Consider the following 24,731-nt stretch of genomic DNA (forward strand, 5'->3'; position numbering starts at 1 on the left):
CTATGAAGTGTATAAGTAAATGCAACCATGTGAAGTTAAGTGGAAAAGACAGAACAGGGTGCATGTGTGGCATCTGTAGGCTGTTTTTTTAAAAAATCTCTCCATCTGAACTGAGCCACTGGCACACAGATAAAACTGGCCTCACTCTCTTACAGTGCAATCCTAAACAGAATTACTCCAGTCTACGTCCCCTGAAGTAGAAACTTCGTTTAGGATTGCACTGGCAGGCTACCAAGGTTCCTACCAAGCAAACCCTCTCTTTCCTCTATTAGCCTGGGGGAGGAACTCAGCAGGGATGTGATGCTATAAAGCTCACCCTTTGAAGCTCTCATCGTCTCCAGGGAAACTGATCACTGCCATTTGGGGTTCACAGTCCCTGGTTTAGTTCATCCTTCCGTTCCGGGAGCTCTCCAGGTCCAACCTGGAGGTTGGTAACCTCAAACAAGTACATTCTGGCTTCTCAAGCTCAACAAATGGGAACTGTAGCCTTAATCTCTTGGCTCGGGACAAATGACATTTATCTCTTCTCGAGTATTAATACCCTATCCCAGGTGGTTGAGGGAGGGAGTCATTCCTCACAATATATTTAAGCCTTTTTTGGGCCTTGCCTGCTTAACCTAGAATATGCCTCCCTTCGGGAAAACACGCATCGGGGCAACGCAACAGAAGCGTGGGGCGTGGTCACCCGAAGCCCCGCCTAGTTTCCCGCTAGACGAAACGGCTAGATTTCTTCCCCTCATTTCGGCCACCTGGCCGGGGGGGGGGGGCGGGGGACGGGAGAAGGAGCGCAGAAAGCGCGACGGCTTCTCGGCCAACGGTTTATGCCACGTGCCAGTGCTTGCCTTCCGTCCTCGTGCTCAAGGTCACGTGTTCCACGGCCAGCCCCGCCCTTGGAGAAGGTTAGCATGCCGCGTGATGGAAGCGGCGTGGAAGGAGAACGCGACTCCGAAAGCAGAGAGGGAGCGACCAATTGCGCGCTCGTGACAAAGAGAATAGGGCCGATTCCACACTACCTTAGCTCCCGCTTTTCTTGCGCAATGATTGCTCCATCTGTTATTGCGCATTCTTCGCTTGTTTGTCCACATCACCCTTTGAATAGCGCTTCTCCTGCGCAATCCGTTGATCACATCCCCTTTCAAAAAGACGGGTAAAGGGGCGGGAAAAACCCGAACGGCTCCGCGGTTTTTTTTTTTTAAAAAAGGACAAATTGACGCTATATCGACGAGTAAGCATCCTGGTTCAATGGTACAACGACACCATTAAGATAATATATTTTAAAAAATCACCCGAGACACGATGAGCGCTCGGAACATCACAGCCTGCATGCTGGTTGAAATCATCCGGGAATGGGTGAGCAGTCACGATCACCTACAGCAGCATCCCACAGCAGAGCTTCATTTTGTCTTTGGAAAATTGAAATCTGTGCCTAACTTGTCGGCACAGTCCGTGTCGGGATGTAACATGAGCCATGATTTCAGTATCATGTGGATGCCCCCCCCCAATATATAAATTGAATTAACATATGAAATTGTTCCTCTGATATCTGAGGTCTGCCCGCTTTTTAAAAATGAGATTAATATGATGAGATGTCGCCATATCGACACGGTACTCTTATTTTTTAAAAAAAGGGGTGGGGACAAAGGCGGAGAATTACTCCTTGATTGGGAGGCGGGTCAAGAGAGGCTCGGAATTCAACGGAGGGCAGTTATTCATCAAAAGATAACCCGCGGCGAAAGTGCAATGGGCTGTGGCGACGCCATGGCGAATTAATGACGGCTTTGGAGACGATGCATGTGAACAGATGAAGGAATGGCGCTGCAGAAGTGAAAAACTGCCGCAAGAACAACGGTAGTGTGGATTCGGCCTAGGTTTTAACCGTGAGGATTAGGAGCTGCGGGTGGGGCTTGTCTGAGGAGAAATTCTGTGCTCGGCGAGAGTAAAGCGCTTGCTTGTTCGCCCTCCACAATGGAAACAGTTATCATTTTAAAACATAAGGGAAAATTGGCCCTGTTGAGATCCTCCCCTACGCACACTTAGTCAATAGAGATTTATAGTATTTGATATGTTGTCTCTGCCGGTCTCCCTAACAAAACACAATGTGCATTAACAGCTATTTTTGAAAAGCTTTTTTAAAACACTCTGAAAAAGCTTCTAGTGTTAAATGGGAAACTAGGGTTTGCACCTCAAGATACCAACCTCCAAGTGGGGCCTGGAGCTTTCTCAGAATTACAAGGAAATGGCAGCTGCGGAGAGAGGACTCTGGCATCACATCCCTCCTGAAACTCCAGTTCCCAAATCGCCAGGAATTTCCCAAGGCAGAGTTGGCAACCATCATAAAAAACAAACATTTAAACAAGAACCCTCATCCCACTCCCAATGAATTGCTCTAAAACAACAGGTGCTGTCTCAACAGTCACCCAATTAAACTCATACTTGAAAAATAAATGTAGTTTATAAATGCTACTTTTAAAAAATTCACAGAGCCAGTGTGGTGTAATGGCTAGAGTGATGAACTAGGATCTGGACTACCGAGGTTCGATTCCCTGCTCTGCCATAGGAGCTCACTGGGTGACCCTGCTCAGCCTGCCCTACCTCACAGGAAAACAATGGAATGATGTATGCTGCTTAGAATCCCAACTGGGGAGAAAGGCGAGTATAAGTGAAGTAAAAAAAAAATGCCCATGAGCATGCAAAGAATGCAGACATGCATCTGGTCAACAGGTCCAAAATGGCTGCACAGGAACTCAAGTGTGAGTTATGAATGCTCCAGGTTTGCCTCCTTTCTCCCACTGGAATGGCTATTAATAGAAACAGGAAGAGCTGCCAGCTCTGCACCCTCAAAAGCATGCAGCACCTGGATGCAACCATCAGGCTAAAATAATTGCCCATGCCTGCTCTAGTGCCAGCATATGGGTACAACTCCACAAAGCCATTTTTTAAATTAAATATTTGAGGAAGGAGGAAAAAAGGTTCAATAAGGGGTCTCCAAATATCTAAAAATAAGTCTATATGCAATTGTCTGTATATGATAAAGATGGTGAGGTCCTCAATGCAGTGAAATATGGGAAGTGGGCTTTTGCCTTTCCAATGCTGTAGTGCAGGGTGTTTTAATAAAGAGCACAGAAAGTCCACAATGCCTTGGCAATCTTGCTTTCCACCTGTTGAGTTCCAGAAAAGACAGGCAGCTTTAGTCAAGCCTATCCCTACCTGGAAAACTTTCACTTCCATCTAAACTTGAATTGCTTGGTGAGGTAAGCTGCCGTTGAAAGAGTGGCATTCCTTTGAAAAGGGGAAAGTCCACACAGTTTAAACTGCTGGGTGGGGAATGTGTTAAGGACACCTATAACTGCACTACACAGTACTTACAAGGCACAAAAAAAAATCCATCGCAGCTGAAGAGGGAATTTGTAACTGCATGTCACCTGCTATAGAGTATTATGGATGTATTCTGTGTCCCAGCATAGTGACAGCACTAATCTGAGGCAGGAGAACCAGCAGTTTAACCCTGAACTAGGAGTGGGGACATCAGAGTGCTGCTAACCTAATGAATTGACATATTGTACCTCTGCCTACTTGCAGTCAGGATAAGAGCCAAACTGCTCCATCCTTTAGCTGATGGTCTTTTGCAATCCATTTTTTGCAAATTCACAACTGAGCTGGATCTCAAAATACCACTGTGCCTTGAAGTTGCACCCATATGCTGGGCAGGTGAGAGGGAGTAGATACAACTATGTGGAGCTGCTTCTTGTAATAAGCACAAGAGGACAATGGTGCATCTGATTCTTCATTCAGATAAACAATGTTGCCCTCACCCCGAGGAGCATGCATCCCTAACCAAGGGCTGACAACAGGCTGGCAACTACCAATCCATACAAGAGGTAGCATTGCTTCCCGTTTATAGATTAGCTGTTGGTATTCTAAAAACACAGAAAAAGAGCCATGATCAATTAGGAAGGGGAATTGGGAATTCATGGATGGCTCTTTGCATTTTTTAGGTAGAATTATGGGGGACTGGAGTTTTAAAAAGAGGCCAGAGGGGACAGAGAAACAGATCCTGCAGCTGCCCCCAAGTCCTTCTTTTTTCTTCTCCATAGCCACAAAATCCAATGAGAACACTTACTTCACTGGGCCAGACATGGAAATCAAATCACATACCTATTTGTTGATATGTTCTTTTTCCTCCTAAAGCAGCAAAAGGAGGACAGGTGGGCTTCTGGTCTATTCATTAAAGCAATTCTCATATTTCTGCCCTTATATAAACCAACACTGACTGTGGTTGTAACAAATTCATTGAGAAGCAGGAAGGAGATTTTATACAGGTAAGAACTTTATTGCACCGTGTTCCAAGTGCTGAACCAGAAATTGTGCCTGGTGAGCCCTCCAACAGTGACGCTCTAACATTTCTACTCTATGACAGAATGTGCACCCCTGTGCATTTATAACAGCCCTGCTTTCTCAGTTCTGTTAAGTTTGTAACACAAGCTAATACTATGATACAAAGTAAAACTGAAGGGGAAGAGAAACTTATACATAGAAGTAATTTTTCAAAAAAAGTTTTTAATGTTTGTGGCTAGGTTTCCATTCAGCTGCAAGTTTTAGCCATAGTTAAGTATCTTCTGGCAACAAAAGCAACACATTCTAAATTTTGTAGAAATGAGAATCTACTTGCAAGAACAATTTGTGCCTTTATTTGTACATGAGGCAAGGGCAGGAGAGGTAAGAACCAATCTCGTGTCTTCAGTATTGACTATCTAGAACCACATTTCCAGATGAGCACCTTTTTTTCAGAACTGTGGTCCTTGCCCCAATTGTGTGTTTAGCAAGAGCACAACTTCCCCAATACATACCATGTTTTAGACAAGAGGGAATTGCAACTTTACACTTAAATCTGTTAAAAACCATCCAGAACTGGACTGATTGGCACACTACCCTTCACAACTAGCTGTAATTTAAACATAAGTAATCCATAATGGAAAGGTATGCCTATACTGATGTTTCGATCTGTATGTGTCTGCTGGGCAAAGTAATCTTGATCCTTAATTTCCAAACATTCAGAGTTGAAAGAGGGAATGGGCTTTTGTGGGAATCGCAAATGCAGACCTGCTGAAAATCTAAAAGCTGATCTTGTTGGTCCACATGGAATTCTTGTGACTTTCCTCCTACACAAAAATACCCTAAGAACAGCATGAGGCATTGGTGGTGTATAACTAGCAAATCTCTCTTAAGAACCTGATGAGGCCAGGCCCATCAGTGGCTAATAGGAATTGAACATGAGGCCAGTCTGGGGAAAAATACCCACAGGCATTGACCAAAGATGCCAAGTGAGAACCAAAGCTCTATTCAAAATAGCCTTCATTCAAGTTTATTCCACTCAAAGAGGCAAAGGGCATCCAGACAGCAAGAGCAGCTTGTAGGTCAGGGGAGCCATTTTAACTACTTTTGCTTATCTGCAGGATTTGAGTGTAGTGGCACCTTAAGAGACCAACAAGATTTTCAGGGTATAAGCTCTTTGGACTCAAAAGCTCTGTTCTTCAGAAAGGGATCTTCTGGAGACCTTTGACTCTTTAAAGCTTATACCCTGAAAATCTTGCCGATCTCCAAGATGCCACTGCACTCAAATCCTGCTGTTCTACTGCTGACCAACATGACTAGCCACTTGAAACTTGCTTACCTGGACACTTTAAAATACAGCTGCCTAGAGCTTCCTATACCTGTCTGCCCAAGATGCAAGTTAACTTCCAGACCAAGTTCATTGGAGCAGTGCATTTATAGCATTTCAGCACTGAGGAAACATGACAGCCACAAAAATCTGCCATCATATAATATGGAAGCCTACCAATCATAGGGGCTAGAAGTTTTAAACAAGTGTATGGACCCTCAGAATGTTGGGAAGCGCATCAATGAGTCACAGTTGTCTTACCCTCATCTCTAATGTCCAGGTGCTTGCCTGTAAACTGAGCAATGCTTTAAAGTATCGTCCAGTTGAGATAAAGGACCTAACTACCACGAACATCCTGTCTGCTGCAAACTGGACATACAAACTGCACTACTTCTAAAAGCATCCAATTGAGCTTAAGGCTGCTGACTGTTCACATAAAGCTACAAAGACACCAATTCAAGTCTGCCTGCCAGCATGAGGGAAAACGCCCATTTAAAAACAAAAAGAAATCCCCACACCAAGGCCTAACTGAGGGACGACATTTCATTCCAAGATTATGATTTCTGCACAACCCTGAAACTCTCATTTTTCTTGAGACATAAAATTTTATTAGGTTTTTTCCTCCAAAAAGTTAAAAATACAGAAGGTTCAAGGAACTCTTTCTCTCTTGGCAGATGATCAGACTGCGACATGAGAAGACAATCCTTCACTGAAATGTTTTGTTTAATTTTATTTTTTATCACAATCATCATCATTAGGACAACAGCTGAGGAGCACCAACTCCACTGCCATGGCGAGGATGTCATTCAATTCGAGAATTACATTTTCAGGTTCCACGAGTCCAGAAAGACAGCCATGATAGCATCAAGATGACTTCATGGAGGGCCTCCCCCTTACTGCACAATGCAGTGGCCGTTGGCATCTCTGAAGCGTAATCGCATCTTCGGTCGGTATTTCTCAAGATAAAGCAGCTGTTTGGAATTGAAAGCTCCCCTCCTCTTCCTGAAACAGAAGACCAGCCAAGGTTTTAGATCCGGTGGTGCAGTTAGGACTCACTGGCTTTAGCCCCTACCTCCTTCCATCATCCATGTCAATGATAAAGGAAGTTCAGTTCCCAGCATGCATTAGTATGAGGATATGAAAGTAAGCTAGGTGGAGCTTGTCCATCTCTAGCTACAGTCTACATTTGGGAGTTCCTCTGCTGAACCAAGGCGGCTGGGCAAATACTGAGCACATTCCTCAGAGCTAGTGTGGTGTATTGGCTAGAGTGTCTGACTAGGAGCTGGAAGACTCAGGTTCAAATCACCACTCTGCCATGGAAGCTCAATGGGTAACCAGTCACATCAGCCTAATCTACCTTAAAGGGTAGTTATGAGAATAAAATGAAGAATGACATAAGGCACTCTGTGTCCTCCCCACTTGGGAGAAAAGCAAGCTATACGTGAAGTTAATAAAAACATTCCAAAAATTTATTTACGCTATTTATAGTTCACCTTTCTCATTAGAACTCAAGGGGGATTACAAATGTGACTTTTATATATGTTTGTATGGTTGCTGCTAGTCCTAGCTGCTATACAGCTAACACCAGGCTTCCTATCTTGTCCACCACTGAGGGAAGGCAGAATTCAAACTGAGCAAGATTAAGGCACTCAAAGGGACCTACAGGTTATAACTGAGGCTTGCAAGCCGTAAAACCACTACTATGTTACACTGGCAACATGACAGTTACGGCAGCCCTATTCCTTCTGGTGCTACTGGGGTAAGAGGAATCGGCCTAGACCACATAAAAGGAGCCAACACTGTAGGGTCCTTCACCTGCTAGGGTCAGCCATAGGAAAATTGGGTTCACACTGGTGTGGAAGGAGCTGCAGCACTGGGTCCTATGACCTTGTTCATGCTGCACCATAGGAAGGAGAAACTTTGTGGTACCTTCTGTACCACCGAAGAAGAGAGGTCAGAACCCAGCTAAAAGCACCCTTGTTCATTCGTAAAAGCCATTTTTGTTCTGCTCTTATTACTGTAGTAAGGATTAAACCTTCCAACTGGGTTTATTTGAAATTTTGTTTGTAGAAAACTAAAGCAGAAGTTCAGAAATGTGCCTCAAATCGTTTAATTGTATATATTAATTTATAAACATGTTTTATGTGTTATTGAAGTAGTAAAATAAAATTCAGGCTTGGTAAGTTATGCATTGTTTCATTTCCCTCCCCTATCACAAATTTCTATTTTCTCTCCCCACAAAAAAGAGGAGCAACCTTTCCCCGTGGACTTTAAAGTTTCTGAACGTTTTACATCCTTACTCCCACCTTCTAATCATCCAAGGCAGAGAAACGTATATAGATGGCCACTCTCCTCTCGGCCTGCAGAACACGTTGCAAGAGACAGAGATGGAGCTGGGAGTTCAAAGATCAAATCCCTGCTCAGCATCGAAACTCACAGGGTAACCTGAGAGAACAGTCACTCTCAGCCTGGCCTACTTCTAGAGAGCGGATGCATAAAGTTGCACTTCTTTGAGGACAGGCAGGATTTTACAAGTAAACAATACGTGGAAGCAAACGTGACCACTCTGAAGGAGATGGAGTAAAGTATCCAAGGAGATTAAAAAATAAAAAGCAGGTTGTAGCCCGCATCTTCTGCTAAAAACACAGCTGAGCAAGTGTGGAGCAGCCACACAGATTATTAGGAATGAATTACCACAGAGAGGCCACATGTACTTTTGATTCAGAAGGAACGTGGCAAATTCCCAATAAGGCCAAAAAAAAAAAAAAAAAGGAAGTTCTTCCATTCTCTCTAGACTAGAGCATGCTTGGGGTGGCTTCTATCTCTCACAAGCAAGTCGTAAGCCAGGCTTACTCTATCATCCTAGGCATCCATGACAGCCCAACAAGGTTATGAGGAAACATAAGCAGCTAGCCAGACTCATCACAGTGGGAGATACTCAATTAAGAGAAGTCTATAGAAAAAGAGAGGAGAAGGGTAGCATGCTGGGAGAAGGACCAATCCCCTTCACTTACTGCCTTATAAACTGCACAGCATCCTCGTACTTCATTCCACATTCAATGAGAGCGAGGGCAACCAGAACAGGAGCTCTGGAAAGAAAAGCCAGCACCAATTTAAATCAAGTCCGGTGAACTCTCAAAAACACAGATCCAGTCTTTGCAAATGTCAGCCCTGGATTCTTTTGTCTAGAGAACAACATTGGCTTGCTTCGTCCACTGCCGCTAGCCGTGTGTGGTGCCAGATCAATAGCTTTCCATGTGCACAGCATGGAGCAGCAATGCTGTATTTTGCACATTAGCATCTCACTGAGAAGTGTAGTAGAAGTTAGCCCATCGGCAGTTGTGTCAGCCACTTAAGTGAGATACAAGCTCTTCCTGAAGCCCCACCTGGAAGCATGTCTGGACAAGGAGGCAGAACCAGGCTCAGCCTCCCATGTTGGTGCAATACAGGAGGTTGCACACCTCGGCCTTTGTGCATTTACTACTGCAGACACTCACAATCACACTCCTCTGCTCTCCAGCTCCTCAACAGCTAGCCAGTAAGTTACTTTTAGCCTGCTCATCCTCTCCAACCAGCTTGTCGAGCCTCTGGGCTCTTCTTCCCCCGCATCTATTGCAAGTGGGGCCATCACCCAATTAATTAAGCCTTCACTGATTTAATCATAAATTTTAGCTGAGTAATGGTTTTACATTTCCACATGATTAATGCCACTTTTGAAGACAAAGCCACACTCAGATGGTACACCTATGCTAGGAGGCATCATCTTAGCAATGTTACTCCCATCTTGCATGAGAGAGGAAGGGCTAAAATGCCACCTGCAGTCTTTGTAAATATTTAGGTTTCTTATAATCTGAACACATTAGCCACAAGCAAGGCAAGGCCAAAATAGCCCCCAACCCACTGCTACTCCCCTCACCTCAAGCAAGTAGTATTCAATGGTGCACCATCCCTAAACAGGAGGTTCCATTTAGTCATGCTTATAAACCACAGACAGGCCTGTTCCTCGTACAGTTGCCCAATCCCATTACAGGCGAATACAAAACATAAGAACACAATAAAAGAAAAACAATGGAAAATTTATCTAATCCTGCCCACGTCATGACCATTAAATGACACACTTAAATGACACATTAAAGATTTTGTCTTATCCCAACTCCACAACCATTTTTTAATTCTATGTAAATCAACACAGAACCACCATTTGCCCCACAGGCTCCACGCTCACAGCAATAGTGTGGATTAGAATTCCCAGTTCACATTTCAGTATGTGCTGAAAAAGTGGGGCTCCCCAATGTGTCACCCATAGGTGATATGGCACCCGCTGATTGTTTTTAGAAAGTGGGTGGAGCCACGTGGGGCTTTTGTCCAGCAGGGATTTTTTAAAAAAAACATTGCTTTAGCAGCTGCTGCCCCCACAGCAAAAGGATCTGCACTGTGGGAATGAAGGTAAACACTGCAAGAAAATATTTTAAAATAGTATTTTCAATTTAAAGGGCATCCTGTTAAGCAAGGGCATCCTGTCTGAAATGTTAGAGAGTTATTAAAATTATGCGCAATCTCATTCCCTGACATTTTGTAGTTTATTTTATTTATGTTACAATCTGCCTTTCTCACTGAGACTCAAGACAGATTATACAGTGTAATTCAAAACAATCAACAATACAATATAGTACAGATCTGCAGAAACTGAAAAACAAGCAGAAATCTGACATAGACCTTAAACAATGTTGAAACAGTCCCTATCCCTTTATTGCAGCACCACTTTGAACCATTTTCTTACAAAACAGCCCTATACCTATGTAACAAAACCTTCCTGAATAATTTAGTTCTGCGAGCTTTCCTGACAGGCTGTTTCTTAAAGTGATTTTGCCCATTTTCAGGATGACATCTGCAGAAGGGTCGGTTCCACCTCCCAAGGCAGCCGTTTTGTGGTTGTGCCCACCACCACACGTCAGAAGCCTAAAGGGGCCTGTAGGTTCAAAAACTCCACTGCTTAAATGGATAACGTACTATGTTCAACATTCATCCCGTTTTAAACCCATTTGCGGGGAGGGCGGACTATAAATTTAATACATCATCATCATCATCCTGAAGTTTGAGTCAGTTGATCATAACTACATTGCAAAGCTTACTAAATATAGCAGGGGACTGATACCAGATCCAGTACAAATTGATTAAAGTCGTCAGGCTTTTCATGACTGGTTCTCAATTTTTGAACTGATTTCAGTTAGCAGGCCAGTTAACAGGTCTTGCAGCAGCTCTGGGGCTGATATACACAACTGTCGATCTACTTTCTAGTAGACAGGCAAGTGTCATTACACAACTGGCACTGCCAGGTTGGCAGATTTAGAGAAAACAAACCAGATGAAAAACGTGAAATTATCTCCTCAACCAAAACAGGGCACTTACCTTCCCAGCCCTGCAACACAATGTACAGCAACACAGCAGCCAGGTTCCTCACGAAATTTGGTTTTCAACAGGTTGAGCCAGTCATCCACAATCTCGCTGGGGGGCGGTGCTCCATCATCAAATGGCCAGTCCTATGAAGGACAGAGCAAGAGTTATTCCCACTAAAAAAATTCTACCAGCAAATCAGTTTATGCCATTACTACATAGACATTTGGGACGGGGAGAATGATACAAAAATAGGAAAATATTATCTCTGTTTTTCAGTAATTCTGAAGAATTACTGAAGAAATGTTAAGTCTGAAGTAAGTCTGAAGAAATATAAGATATTTACAGCCTGCAGCTTCAACCTATTGTTTTAATGTTGATTTTAATGCATTTTATTTTAAACTGCCTTAGGCGACAATTATATTTATCACTCAGGTGGCAGTTAAATTTTCAAATAAACTCAGTGGAACATGAGCAGGTGAATTAAACCAGTAAGGTGGAAGTATAACATTGTTATTCTGATTTATGGAAGCCATTCAGTCCAAACACATGGATCTAGGAGGAAAACCAAACCTACTTCTATAAAATACCATTACCAATCTTAATAATTAATTTGTATCTTATCAGCAATGTCTGGCAAGATAGTTCTATCTGAACTAAGATGTGGAATCCTCTGCCAGAGGATGTAGTGATGGCCACAGGCACAGACAGCTTTAAAAGGGGATTAGACAGAGGCATGGAGGATAAATTTATTAGCGGCTACCAGCCTTGGTGACTGCGGTGACTCCACCACATTCAGAGGCAGTGAGGCTCTGAATACCACTGCCAGGAGGCAACTTCAGGGGAGGGCCTCAGTCTCTATGCCCTGTTGTTGACCCCCCAAAGCAACTGCTTGGCCAGTGGACTAGACGGACCACTGGTCTGATCCAGCAGGGCTCCTATGATGTTCTTAACTACTCAAAACTCTTCATGAAGCAGAATGGAGGGAGAATCAAACTCATCTCAACTGGTAGATTGTAAGTGCAATTACCTTTAAATTACTTGTAAAATGTTTCAGGCAGCAGCAAAACCGAAGCATTACCATGCACTCCAAAGAAAGTGGCGACTTGCAACTCAATCTATTTATCCACCCAATGACCTCTTAGTAAAGTAGACCGAGAGAAAATGACTTGTCTAGTTTTCCAGAGTTTCACGGGAAAGAGAGGATTCAGTCCTAAGTCTTTCACATCCTAGACCAACACATTGCTACTGCACCCCTCTGATTTAAATTCCAGGAGGCCAGTTTACTTCCTTATTCTGAAGTTCAAATGAGGTGACCCCTGTGTGTAACTCCAAGCTCACTGGATAAGACAGGATACAACTTGTTGTATCAGTTTAGAAAAAACTTAAACTTGACATTTGCAACACCTGTGAAATTTTAAATGAGGATGAATGCGTGAAAGGAACCCTGCACACATTTTTCAAGATAGCTGGTGCCAAAAAGATTAGAATGGGTATTATATATAAACGTGGTGAACCATGAAACAGACAGCATTTGATTATTTTTTTAAAAGGACTTACACTTAGCCTACCACCGATGAGCAGACTGCACAGGAACTAGTAGTCAAATGAACAACAGTTTTCTCCTTATAAAGGCCAACAACATTTTAAGTTAAATTTTTTTAGACAGCAATTGTTTAAAGCACTGCTATTCAGACAAGCTTCTAGTGATTTTAGTACAGCTCTTAAGGCCCCACGCTATTTAACTTTAAAAAGAGAATGAAGCTATTTTAAATCTCGTAAGTAATTTTTTAATTTTACGGAAACTGTAATCTGTGACATCATCTATGTGTTTTATTTTTATCTTTTTAATCCATTTAGAGCTCTCCTTAATTAGCCAGATTAGCAATCCAATTACATCAATGCCCTAGCTACCAGAGCCTCATGAAAAAGTGTGATAATGGCAGATTCCAGCCAGTTATTATTAATCACCGTGAACATGAGCTACCATTGTTTGTCTCAAAATTATCGCACTCCATCTTCATGAGTCCCACCTCAGAACTTCACTATGATCTGGAATGAACAAGATCAACGGGCTATGCAAATCGGAACAGCAAAATCTGTGTGCAAAGCTTCCTTAACATTGGCAGTTGGACGACAAGAAAAACAGAGTAACAACAACATAAAACAACAACAACATTCAATTTCTATACAACCCTTCAGGATGACTTAACACCCACTCAGAGCAGTTTACAAAGTATGTTATCATTATCCCCACAACAACAATCACCCTGTGAGGTGGGTGGGGTTGAGAGAGCTCCTAAAAGCTGTGACTGACCCAAGGTCACCCAGCTGGCTTCAAGTGGAGAAGTGAGGAATCAAACCCGGTTCTCCAGATTAGAGTCCCACGCCCTTAACCACTTCACCAAACTGCTTATACCAGTTTGTATACCAACCTTCTGATCCGATTAGGGCCCACTCAGAGCAGTGAACAAAGTCAGTACTGTTATTAACCCCACAATACAGCTGGGGAGCTGGGCTGAGAGGAGCATCAAGCAAGGCCACCTGCAGAGCTCATGGCAGTAGAGGGAGTCGAACCAGCAAAGTGCTGATTCACAACCCAACTACTTAACCACTATGATACAGCAGCTGCCCAATGGACAAGTCAGATGGTGATTTCGTTTTTGTTGGTTGATTCTGCTACTGGGGGATGTGTGTTAAACTTTGATGTTGTTACTTCGTACCACTGTAATTTAAATTGCCAAAATGTATCAAGTCAGTGAAATTTGCTTTAAGCAAAAACCTGGGGGGGGGGGGGAGAGTGTTCTCAAAGCCAGTGAATCTTCCCTTGTTAGCAGTTCTCTTTCCTACACATGACTATAGTTGGAGGTCTTCCTGTCAACATGATTTGGTTCCTTGCACACAAAATTCAGCAACTCAGTTCCTGCTACTCTGACATGACCCATTGCAAGAAAGGCAGTAATTATGGAAGTAACAGAACTCCTCACTATAAAGGAAGTTCAGTGTAGTATAGTAGTTACAGTGTCAAACAAAGACCTGGGAGACCCACATATGAATCCCCATTCTGCCATGGAAGCTTAACGGGTGACCTTGGGCCAGTCACACGCTCTCAGCCTAACCTACCTCACAGGATTGTTGTGAGGATTAAATGGAGGAAAGGAGAAGGATATAAAGCTCTTTGGGTCCTCACTAATGAGAAAGGCAGGGTATAAATAATTGTGGATTTGGATAATGAAGGGCAGCTGTATTGTACTATCCAAGTCAAACTTTCGATATGGCTCTTTCCCCCACTGTGCAACATCAATCCACCTCAAAGAAAGCCAGAGCGGTAGAATGGTTAGTGTGTCGGACTAGGACCTGAGAGGCCCAGGTTCAAACTCCCATGCAATTGTGAAACATGCTGGATGACTTAAGCCAGTCATTCTCTTTCAACCCTAACCTACCTCACAGGGTTTCTGTGGGGATAATACAAAGCGCCATGCATGCTGCCCTAAGTCCCTTTGAGAAAGGGTGGGATAAAAATGTACTACAAAGGTAAGCAAAATGGAAAAAGCAAGTCCCTGCCCCAAGGAACTTGCTGTCTATAAGTTCAATAGCGAGAGACTGAGGAAAGGGTGAGTGTTTAACAAGAAACAAATAAGTAAACATTGTGTGCTTAAGATTAATTTTGGTAGGTTCAACCAAGGAAAGTATGAAAAAGAAGGATTTCAAGACAGAAAGCTACAGCAACAGCATAGGAATTTTGAGCAGAAGTTTCAGGAAAAAGAACTCTTTAAAACAAAAGGAGGCGCTAGTTCACAGTGAAAGAATTTGAGGAGCCAAGGTCATAGAAAAGGGGATGATAGGAAACAGGGGAAGTGAATCTCCCCATGAGCTGTCCAACAGAAGCCATCATGGGCTAAAAGTAGGGTTGCAAACTCCATGTTGGGAGATTCCTGGAGATTTGGGCGGTAGAGCATGGGGAGGGAAGTTCACAGGATTATCATGCAGGAAAGACCACTCTTCAAAGAAGCCATTTTCTCCAGGGGAACTGATCCCTGTTGCCTGGATATTAGTTGTAATTCTAGGAGCTAAAAGGCAGCAGCAACACACCTCTTCCACAAGCCATTCAGCAGGCCCCATTATCAGCACGAGGCTGTCATCCGTTGATCACAGTTCCCAGAATAGAACTTGAGCACTACAATAAGACCACCAGTACACGCTACGAAGCTCTGCCTTTTTTCACAGGCTGCTAGCTACACAAGTCTGCTGCTGCAGCTTACTGGAACAGATGCCAGCCCCATGTGGAACTCCAAACCTCAGATAAAAAGAAGTATGAAAAATCCCACATTCAGCAACTGCCATTTAAAACGTCCCCCCTAGCATAAATTCAGCACAGTTTGGTCACGCCTGGCCATTCAGTAAGGCACCAAGTGCTCCCCATTTCTTTTCATAAGCCTGCTGGGACTATGGCAGCCCAAAAGACCAGCTCTTGAGACGAACCACCTTTACACCATTCCAGAAGGCAAGAAGCTGCTATTGTTGCTATAACTCTGCTTGTAAACTTGCAACTGCTCAGCACTAGCCAATGCTTTACACACAATTTGGACCAATCCTGGCTCCTAAACCAAGCACATGCAAAGCTCCTGTTGATGCTGTTGGGCATAAGAAGAGAATTCAGTCTTCTATGTCCTGCATGTTACCTCAAGCAATGCAGGCTATTCCGAAAGAGCTATTTTTAAGAGCAGCCACATGAACCTGCAAAGATGCAACAGCTGGTGTCAACTCTGATGCCTGTATTATCCACCCCCACCCCCTTGGCTTTCTCCAGCCTTTAATCTCTTTATTGCACATGTTTGTTTACCAACACTACCAGTTCAAACAGGCAATATCCAATTCTGCTACCCTGTTTTACCATCTGTTGGGACAGAAGGACAGACAGCCACCTCTACCCCACCCCACACTCACCTCTATTAGTAAAGTCATATTGTATCTATCGAAATGTTTTAACACTATGATGAATATTTTTGTTTTCCAGAGCTCAAAAGATTTTTTCCCACCCTAATATTTAACCACGTAAGGGAAGGAAAAAACTAAGGTGCTCCACTGTACTGCTCCTCTTGTCTGGATCCTGTAAATAAATGGTTAGTTTCATATAGCAGAAAACTTGTTTTCTGTTCTAGCCATGACACAGCTCAGCTCCGCTATATATTTGCTCACCTGGCTAAACAGCAGTTGACGTTAAGAAATCATCCTGGTGGCAACCAGCACATACCCTTCTTATCTACCATTGACCTGTTCCCCAGCAAAATTTCCTCTCTCTTATCACTCTGAGGGACCAGCAATTGGGGTGGCTTTATTTATTATTTCCAGCCAGAAAAAAACAGCTGCAAGTCTATGGCAGCCATCTATGTACACACACCCCCATGGGAATACACTATCTTAAAGAGCTACTGCCAGGGTGAGCAGAGAGGATGATGGTTGGGAAAAACTCATCTAGTGACCTCAACACAGACAAAATCCCATCTTAAAAAATGCACCATCTTTGGGACTTGTGCCTCTCCAGGGATTCAGCTACAACTTTCATTCCACAGTCTCTTAACTTCAAAATCCTACTTGCTTAGGCTGTTCAATAAATTAGAAGCAGAGTCAATCCTGCACAGGTGCTTCATCAGTCCACAGCTTCAGATCAGCCCTCTAGGTGCCATCTCATTATGAAACAAGAACACCAATTAGAGTAAAAGACAAACACATTGTGTCCTTCATAGTATTTTCCACTCATAGCCTGAAAAAGTACTCACTAGAACTTGGATTCCTTCCTTTTCAACAGGTGCTTTATCATACGTAGCATCACAGACCCGCACCAAGGTTGTCACTCCATATTTCTTCAACTCCTTTGAGAACAAATAACAGCAAAAATTAAAATTATATTTATATCCCGCCTTCCTACTTAGAAAGGGTCCTCAAAGCACAGCTCACAAGAAAAGATAAAGTAAGCGTAACATTGAATGGAAGCACAGTATACACCCTGTATTAAAATATGGACAGGAGCGCTGATTAAACAAGCAATGAGCACTGAAAACATGCCAATGCTGTCAGAATAAAAATGTTTTGGCACAACATCTAGAAGAAGAGTTGTAGCCAAACACATGCCTCTGGGGAAGTTATCCCATAATTGGGAATGCCACCACACAGAGGGTCTGTCCACAAAACCCTGGAATACAGGAGCATTCACTGCAGGGCCTCAAAACATGATTTCAGAGATAGGCAGCTGCCTATGGGAGCAGGTAAGCCTTCAAATTCGACTTCACCCATAATTAATGGTCAGTGGCCTGCAGGAGAATTTAAAGTATTCCACTTTTCCTCCAGCAGCAAATTAAGGCACTGCCTCTTTCTGAAAACCATGCTGGTGCAGAAGTGCAACTAGCAGATCCACCACCACCTCCACCACCACCCCGCCCTAAGAACAGCCAATGGGAGTTAACTGAACGTCGGGAAACTGGCAGTTGGGACCAGTATGAACCGAAGAAAGAGAGCTGTTAGTCAGGAGAAGCCAGATTTTTTAGCTTATGTGAAAAGCAACCTGAATTAGATCTAGCTGAGGAGCATACCATAAGGATAGTCTGGAATCAAAAGGTCAAATCTTGAGAACAATGTATCGTTATGTTTGAATCACTTGTATGTTGTTAACATTCTAAATAAAGATTAACTCTACTCTGTTTAAACCCTGCTGACTGCATACCTAGTGTCCTACACATACAAACCTACATATACAAACCGTTGTTTGCCACAGCCAGTATATAAATATAATTAACTAAACAATGGCAGTGTATAAGGCAAAGTAGTATCAACTTCCCTAACTCTAATACCCCAGTATAATCGTTAGGTAAGGGGTGGCTAATGAAGGGAACTAGGCTGCCCCGACTACTGATGTTTGTAAGGAGTCAGGGATCTCTACCTATTAAACAGAGATGGGACAGGTGCTGAATTGTGATGCCTTTATCTGCCGGCATCCCTGAACCTGTGGAGAGAGGTTTATGATGACAGGCAGTATGTAAGGGGTCACAAAGAGTGGTGCTTCAGAGGTGGGATACTAACCTTAGTTTATAGGCATTCTTGAAGTGACAAGCTTGAGTCGAAGCAGAAAACACCTGTAACTGTACATGCGCACTTGTTGATGCTTTTGTGTATGGGAAAAGGAAATTAGTGGGTTGCGGAGTCAAGGTAAATGTAAGAAGGTGCTTTCTGAGACAATCACAGAGAGTTTAAGGAAAGGAAAAAGAAAAAGTGGAGTGATCTATTAAAAAACGGGATTTGCCCTCCTGAGGAAAACAGTGAAAGTAAAGAGTAAAGAGGAGCTGCAATACAAAACACCAGATAATTAAGACAGATGTGGCTAAAAGGTTTAACACGCCTGAGAAAAGAGACAGGTAAAGCATAAAGAGTTGTTGCCAAAAATCCAAAAGAAAATGAAGCCTACAGAGAAAGATGGAGGTGCTGGTGCAATGAATAGTAACAGTGGAGAGAGAACCAGATACCTTTAAAAGGTGGAGAATCAAGGAAAGAATTGAAATGGCTAAAATAAATAAAAAGAATTAGGATTAGCCAAACTAGCAGGGGAAGAACATGAAAGAGAAAAGGAACAAGAAATAGAAATAGTCAAAATAGAAAGTGAAAGAAAAGAGGAAAGGAATGAGAATCAGAGTTAGTCAAATTAGTGGCTTAAAAGGAGGAAACAGAAAATGAACTAGAAAAGGCAAGAATAGAGGCAGATGTGTAAGTGTAGAAACTAAGGCTGAGAGAAATGGAACTGGAGGGAAGTAATGTACCCCCTAGGGTTCAAGTATATAACATCCTTAGATATGAAAAGAATTCCAAGGTATCAGTCAGGAGATAATCTGGAGACATAATTTATTAATTTTGAGGGTGCCTGCCTAGATTTTGACATCCCTGATGTCTAGAGATTAATCTGGTTAAGATCACAATTATGCAGGAATCCATGTGAAATTTGTCACATCTCAGAAGCTAAGCAAGGTCAGCCTTGGTTAGTAATTGGATGGGAGACCTCCAACAAAGACCAGGGTTGCAGAGGCAGGCAATGGCATACCACCTCTGTTAGTCTTTTGCCTTGAAAACTCCACCAGGGACCGCCATAAGTCAGCTATGACTTGAGAGCACTCTCCATCACCACATATGCAAAACACATAGTGAAATGAGGGATGACAAAGTGAAAGATGATGATATATTTGAAGAGAAAGCAAAGCTGACATTTGGACTGACATCAAACCATAGCAGGAAAGAATTCAGCAGCTTGAGAAAGAAACTTCAGTAAATTTATGCTCAAAGAGCATGCAAATGGGATGGTTTGTTAAAGCAATGGTGGGAGGGAGCTTGAACTGAAACCCACAAAGAGGATTCCCATCTCATAAGACTGCAGCAGTTTTACAGACTGCTATTCCCTGCATACTGCTGGCTAGTACAAGATAAAGAGCCAGAAACTGTGCCCCAAGCTGTGGAAATAATAATCAATTGGTGTGGATGAAAAGAGAACCAGAGAGAAAAATTTTCTCTTCAGAATACTTTAAATGGGTTGAACAACAGAAAGAACTTTGCCTGCCTCATAAAACCTATACATGGTCAGAGAAACATCTCAGAACAGTGATGAAGTATCATGGAGGAAATGTTTCCAGTGTGGTGAAATGGTACACATGAATTACAACTGTCTCAGTTCTCCCTGCACCAAAACAAGTAAGTGTCATTAAACAAACACCATCTTGCCATGATACATAAACAGTTAACAGCAACTGAAACAGAGGGCTTAGAATGTTTTGAAGCCTCTGTGGTTTGGGTTTTTTCTATGGGCGAGAACCCTCATACAAATCCCAAAGATGCTCAGGCTACTGCCAGGTTCACTGAAGGGCTCACGTTCTCTTCCCTCTATCTGCGATTATGCAGCAGAAACCAATTCAACAGGTTTAACTGTGCAGCACACACACACCCTAAGACGAGGGCAAAGTACATTGGAATAATCTCTCCTGGTCATGCCTGCTGTACTGTCTAAAAGATCTTACTTCAAATAAGTACCAACAAAAAGGAAAAGCTATCTTTGTGGCACCATATTAGTCTTAAGATCTCACAGTTACACTGATTTTACTACTTGTTTCTCAATATTGCTTCCAAAGTTATGTTCCTGGAAAAGGAAATGGGCTCATCAGATCATTCAATAGCACAAAGGAATCATGTTAAGAATTAATTTAACCCCCCTCCCTTTTAAGGCCAAGTATTCAGCATCCCCAAGGATGGAACAAAGCTCAGACAGGCAATGCAGAACAGCGAAGTTACCACCACCTCCCCTGGGCCTCCTTTTAAAAGGAACCACGTAACTGCCTGACAGAAACAGCCCAAGATGTCTCTGGTCTAAAGGACAGCCTTGTATTCTAGCTTCCCAGAAATACACTATAAGTAGTTTACTACTGGGGTAAGCAAACATTATCCTCAGATCAGTTCCAGAACTTGGGAAATATTTCTATATTTTCCCCTCCTGTGAGATTATGAGCTTAATTTCAAGATCTCTTGATTTGCTTTGAACATACATTCTGCCCACCCAAAAGCTATATTCTACACACAGTTATGGCATGATCCCGGAGAATTCCAGGATGGGAAATCCAGACCAAATTATTCATGTCTGGAACTGGCAGCCAGACAGACAATCTTGCAATGACAAGAAATTTAACTTATAAACAGCAGTATCTGGAGCAGAGGACAAGTCATAAGAGCTATGAAAGGAGAGGGGGAAATGTAGGCAGGGTTTTGTTTAACCGTCTTTTGGCAGTGAACTAACACAGACTGAACAGCCAGCTCCATTAATTTCAGTGTTGGAAATTACTGAATTGTTTTATCATGATGGAACAGTTAAGTACTAATTTTTCTAAAAATGGGCAGTGCCACTTAGAGAAGTTAAAATTCTCGTCTGAACTGGCACACTTGATCAGCAAACACATTTTTAAATCTCTGAAATGTATACGATGCCAAAATAAGGCTACTACTCTTTAGAATAGTATTCCAAATATGTTCATCCTTAAAGAAGCTGGAAAGGTGGAATATGTGGTCATCCTCTCAAGGAAAATAGCAAACTGGACACAGTGGGGTGTGAGCAATTTTATTCCATTTTCTCTACTGCCAGCTTGCCCTCCTCTCAGCACTTTCTCACCTGAGCTACTGTGCCTCATGTTGAAGAGAAAGCAAGAAGGCCAAGAAGGAGGCCCTTTCCCTCAGTCCAGATTCACAAAGGCTGGCAAAGGTCCAGCAGTGGTGCAGAAACACAACCCTACATTCTAGAGCAGCGTTGTTAATTAAACGGTTACAGTTACATATTTTATTTTAACTAGTGTATCTTATATTACTGCATGAATGTATTCAGTGGGTGCCACTTAAGGCATACACTAGTCATGTGGGTCTTTTGGTTCATGTAATTTTGTACATGGTTCTGAGCTGCCTAATGGATTATCATTACCCTAAGACATCCATATTGTAGGAATATCTTCAGAAGACTTCAGTCTGCTAGAAAGCTCAACTGCCCACCCACCACCCAAGCAATATAGATAACATTCAAGAGTGTGTTTGCTGCATGGGAAACCTCATGAGGTTGAGGAAATGGAGAAAAAGAACCACTGCTATGCCTAGAAATTGCATGGGGATTCTGTTTTAAGCACTGCAGGATTTAAGTCAGGTTCCTAAAGCATGCTCTAGGATACCCTCTGTTCACTAGCCAAGTCTACTGGGCCTCTTCATAGCACTACACAAATTGACAAATGTGCTCTACAACACACCCATGTGCAGAGATGGAGAAAGATTGGCAATGTTGTGCAAAGTGTCATTTGCTCTTGATCTTTACTTTGCCTTAAAGGAATCGCAGAGCTCCCCAAAACAGAATCTGACTGTAATTGAACTAGGAACTGAAGCTTTGGGGTCTTCCAAACACTACCATCCAAGGCCCCAAGAACATGCTACTTATTGAGATCTTCTTACCTCTGTGAATTTGTTGAGGGTCGCATTGGTTGGGTTGTGAGTAATAAGGAAGCGCATACTCTCATAAGTAATCTCCACTGGAGCGGGACGGTTCATAGTGGCAAGAAAGGTGTCGGGGCAAAAAAAAAAAGTTCAAAACTTGCAACGTTTCACAGCAGAAAACATTAAAAAAATCACTAAAGTGTCCAAGATTGATCAGAGCTTTCCTTGTTTACTTGGTTTGTTCTTCAAGAGAATTCTTCACTTCAAGAAAAACAGGTTTGCTTTAGCATCAGCTGGAACTCAGCTTCACCCTCAAACACCGCAGGTGGCGTTCCTTCAAACTCTGCAGTCTCCTACTACATGCAAAAAATAGGCAGCCTTTACTACATTGAGGCACTGGTGAGGCACAAAAAATGTAGGTCTTTTTCCCCCTTCGGCTTGGCCAGCTTTCACTTCTCTAAGAGACACTAAGTGGAAGAGGTTTCCAATGTGCAGAAGGTATCTCCGTATATTTGAGGCTTATGTCTCAGTGTTTGGAATCTTCAAGGCAAAGTTGAATTATGGCACGTAGGACCCGGCCTCAAGTTCACTTGTCAGCCAGGGTGCTGTGCTGGGCCCGGCAGAAATCTGCCCTGATGCTCAGAATCGCCATAAATGTGTGACGTGGATTCCAAAGGAAAACCTGAAGGGGGGAAAATAATTCATGTTTTAGGGGGGATATATGCAAAGAATGTATGTAGAGAATGCATTACATTACAGTAATAAACCTGCTTCAGAAACTGTTTTGGGATATAGTTAACTGCTTCTGTCAATGCAGCAGGACAGCATTCCTGCGATAAAAACTCTCACTATGACTCACTGAGGCCAGTTCTCATATTACCATTAGTTCAAAGGTGGATTTTTTGGCAGTTGAGATCTTCAGGTTTCTAGTTCATACACTGCATTATTCCCCATAGCATGCAGATTCAGAAATAGCTTCTGCCCAAACTTACCACAAGGGGCCTTAAGTGTTGTAAGTTTTCCACTTGTTAGCAAATGCCAACCCTGGAAATCAGTTACCTTTCATAAGATGCTTGGGGATGGCTCTATCTCAATTCATGAGAGTTGGTTTTCATTCAGTGTCATGTTTGCCTTGGCCACAGACACACGTCATGCCAGAATGAAGCAAAAGTAGAGCAGCCCAACTCACATTTTCATAAGGCAAAGTGTTCCATGACGCACAACAGTAAACAAATACCAGGAAATTCTAACCTGCCTCACTTCTGTGTTGATCTTTACCAAGGTTATGACGTGCATCTGCCAAGACAATACACTAGCGCTTTGGTAGCCTAGCTACCAAATGTTCAAGTTAAACATCCAAATGGTGTCCTGCTTGACGTCATTTTTGAATGGTTTATGTAGATGCGTAACCCGCAGGCAAGAGGCTGAGCAGCAACCTCAAAAGAGCAATCCAGCCTCTGTGCTGGATTTTGAGATTTACAGGACAGCATGAAAATGTTTTGAACTACAAATCTTCATGGGAAGACAGAAACCGCTGCAATACTCTATGCTCCCACAGCAGGCACAGAATCTTTATTATGACGACAGCCAGGGTTATCTCCATATACATTCATATACTACAACACTTTTGTCATATTATAGCTTGAATAAAATTACAAGAAGCCATTAACAATAGGTTTCGTGGCAGCAATAATTGAAAAGCATGATCATGAGCCTGGCACGTTCCTACAGCCAAAAGAAGTTTGTCAAGGCATGTAATAGAGTGTAACTTTAAAATCTAAACAGTGGCCATTATTTTTCTTCATCACCACCACTTCCTTGATGCTGGTATCCCAGGGTAAGTCAACATTTTAATTAAGCTGCCTGAGGGGGGAAACACTGGGATTAATTCAGTCACTTAACACAACAGTAGCACAGCTCTTAGCCTGAGCAACTGAATCTCAAATGTGCACGTTTTCTTGCTCTTCAAATGTGCAAGTAAATTGGGAGAAAAATTAACCAGATTCAACTGCAAATTCTTGCCCACGGACGTCAGGGTACTAATGAAACACCACCCTCTGACTGAGCACATAAAAGTGCTTGTAGAACATCTCCATTTCTGATGTTTCTGATGTCTCCATTTCTGTTTCTGAGTTAAACTATTTAATATGTTTATATTTTATTCTCTTATTGTTTTATATTTGTATGTTTTATTTTTGCTGTACACCGCCCTGAGTCCTTCGGGAGATGGGCGGTATAAAAATTCAATTAAAGTAAAAGTAAAAGTAAAAGTAAAGTTTCACAAGACATTTACGTGGCTTGTAAGAAACTGCAGCACTGAAAGCAGCCGTATGACACATACCTGTAGTCTTTGATCAGAATGGAGTCCCATGTCAGAAACACGCAGTAGTGAAAGTGAGAGAATTTTACCAGAAACCATCAGTTGCCCAGTAGACTACAAAGCATGGAGGTAAATGCAACATTGCCTTGTCCACTATGTGCCAAAACTGCAGTATATATCCTGTGGATTATTTAGGGTGAAAAGATAAGCTACTGAAGAAAAAAGCCTAAAAGCTGTTGGTAGAGTTGTAAAGGCCTGGAGGGAGGAAAAGACGCAGGAAAATGCAATGGTGTGTGTTTTTTCCAACTCTTTTTTTCCCCTCAATTTATCAGACAGAAATATTGGAAATTTGGAAGAGTACTGAAAATA

The 24,731-nt window shown here is 42.6% G+C and overlaps 1 protein-coding gene across 2 annotated transcripts in view; it reads right to left on the reverse strand.

The window, feature by feature from the left end:
- Nucleotides 1-6,374: 6,374 nt before the first annotated feature.
- The window catches only part of PTP4A2 (protein tyrosine phosphatase 4A2), a 30,510-nt gene continuing 12,153 nt past the window's right edge, over nucleotides 6,375-24,731 (reverse strand). For both annotated transcript variants that reach the window (XM_054999123.1, XM_054999124.1), the window contains exons 2-6: nucleotides 22,061-22,724; nucleotides 16,834-16,926; nucleotides 11,069-11,199; nucleotides 8,674-8,748; nucleotides 6,375-6,661 (exon numbers count right to left, since the gene is read on the reverse strand). In XM_054999123.1, the coding sequence (XP_054855098.1) occupies nucleotides 6,553-6,661; nucleotides 8,674-8,748; nucleotides 11,069-11,199; nucleotides 16,834-16,926; nucleotides 22,061-22,156 (504 nt within the window). In that variant the 5' untranslated portion in view covers nucleotides 22,157-22,724 and the 3' untranslated portion in view covers nucleotides 6,375-6,552. The remainder of the gene's footprint in view (nucleotides 6,662-8,673; nucleotides 8,749-11,068; nucleotides 11,200-16,833; nucleotides 16,927-22,060; nucleotides 22,725-24,731) is intronic.

Source organism: Eublepharis macularius, chromosome 15, assembly GCF_028583425.1.
Source record: "Eublepharis macularius isolate TG4126 chromosome 15, MPM_Emac_v1.0, whole genome shotgun sequence".
Classification (NCBI taxonomy): Eukaryota; Metazoa; Chordata; class Lepidosauria; order Squamata; family Eublepharidae; genus Eublepharis; species Eublepharis macularius.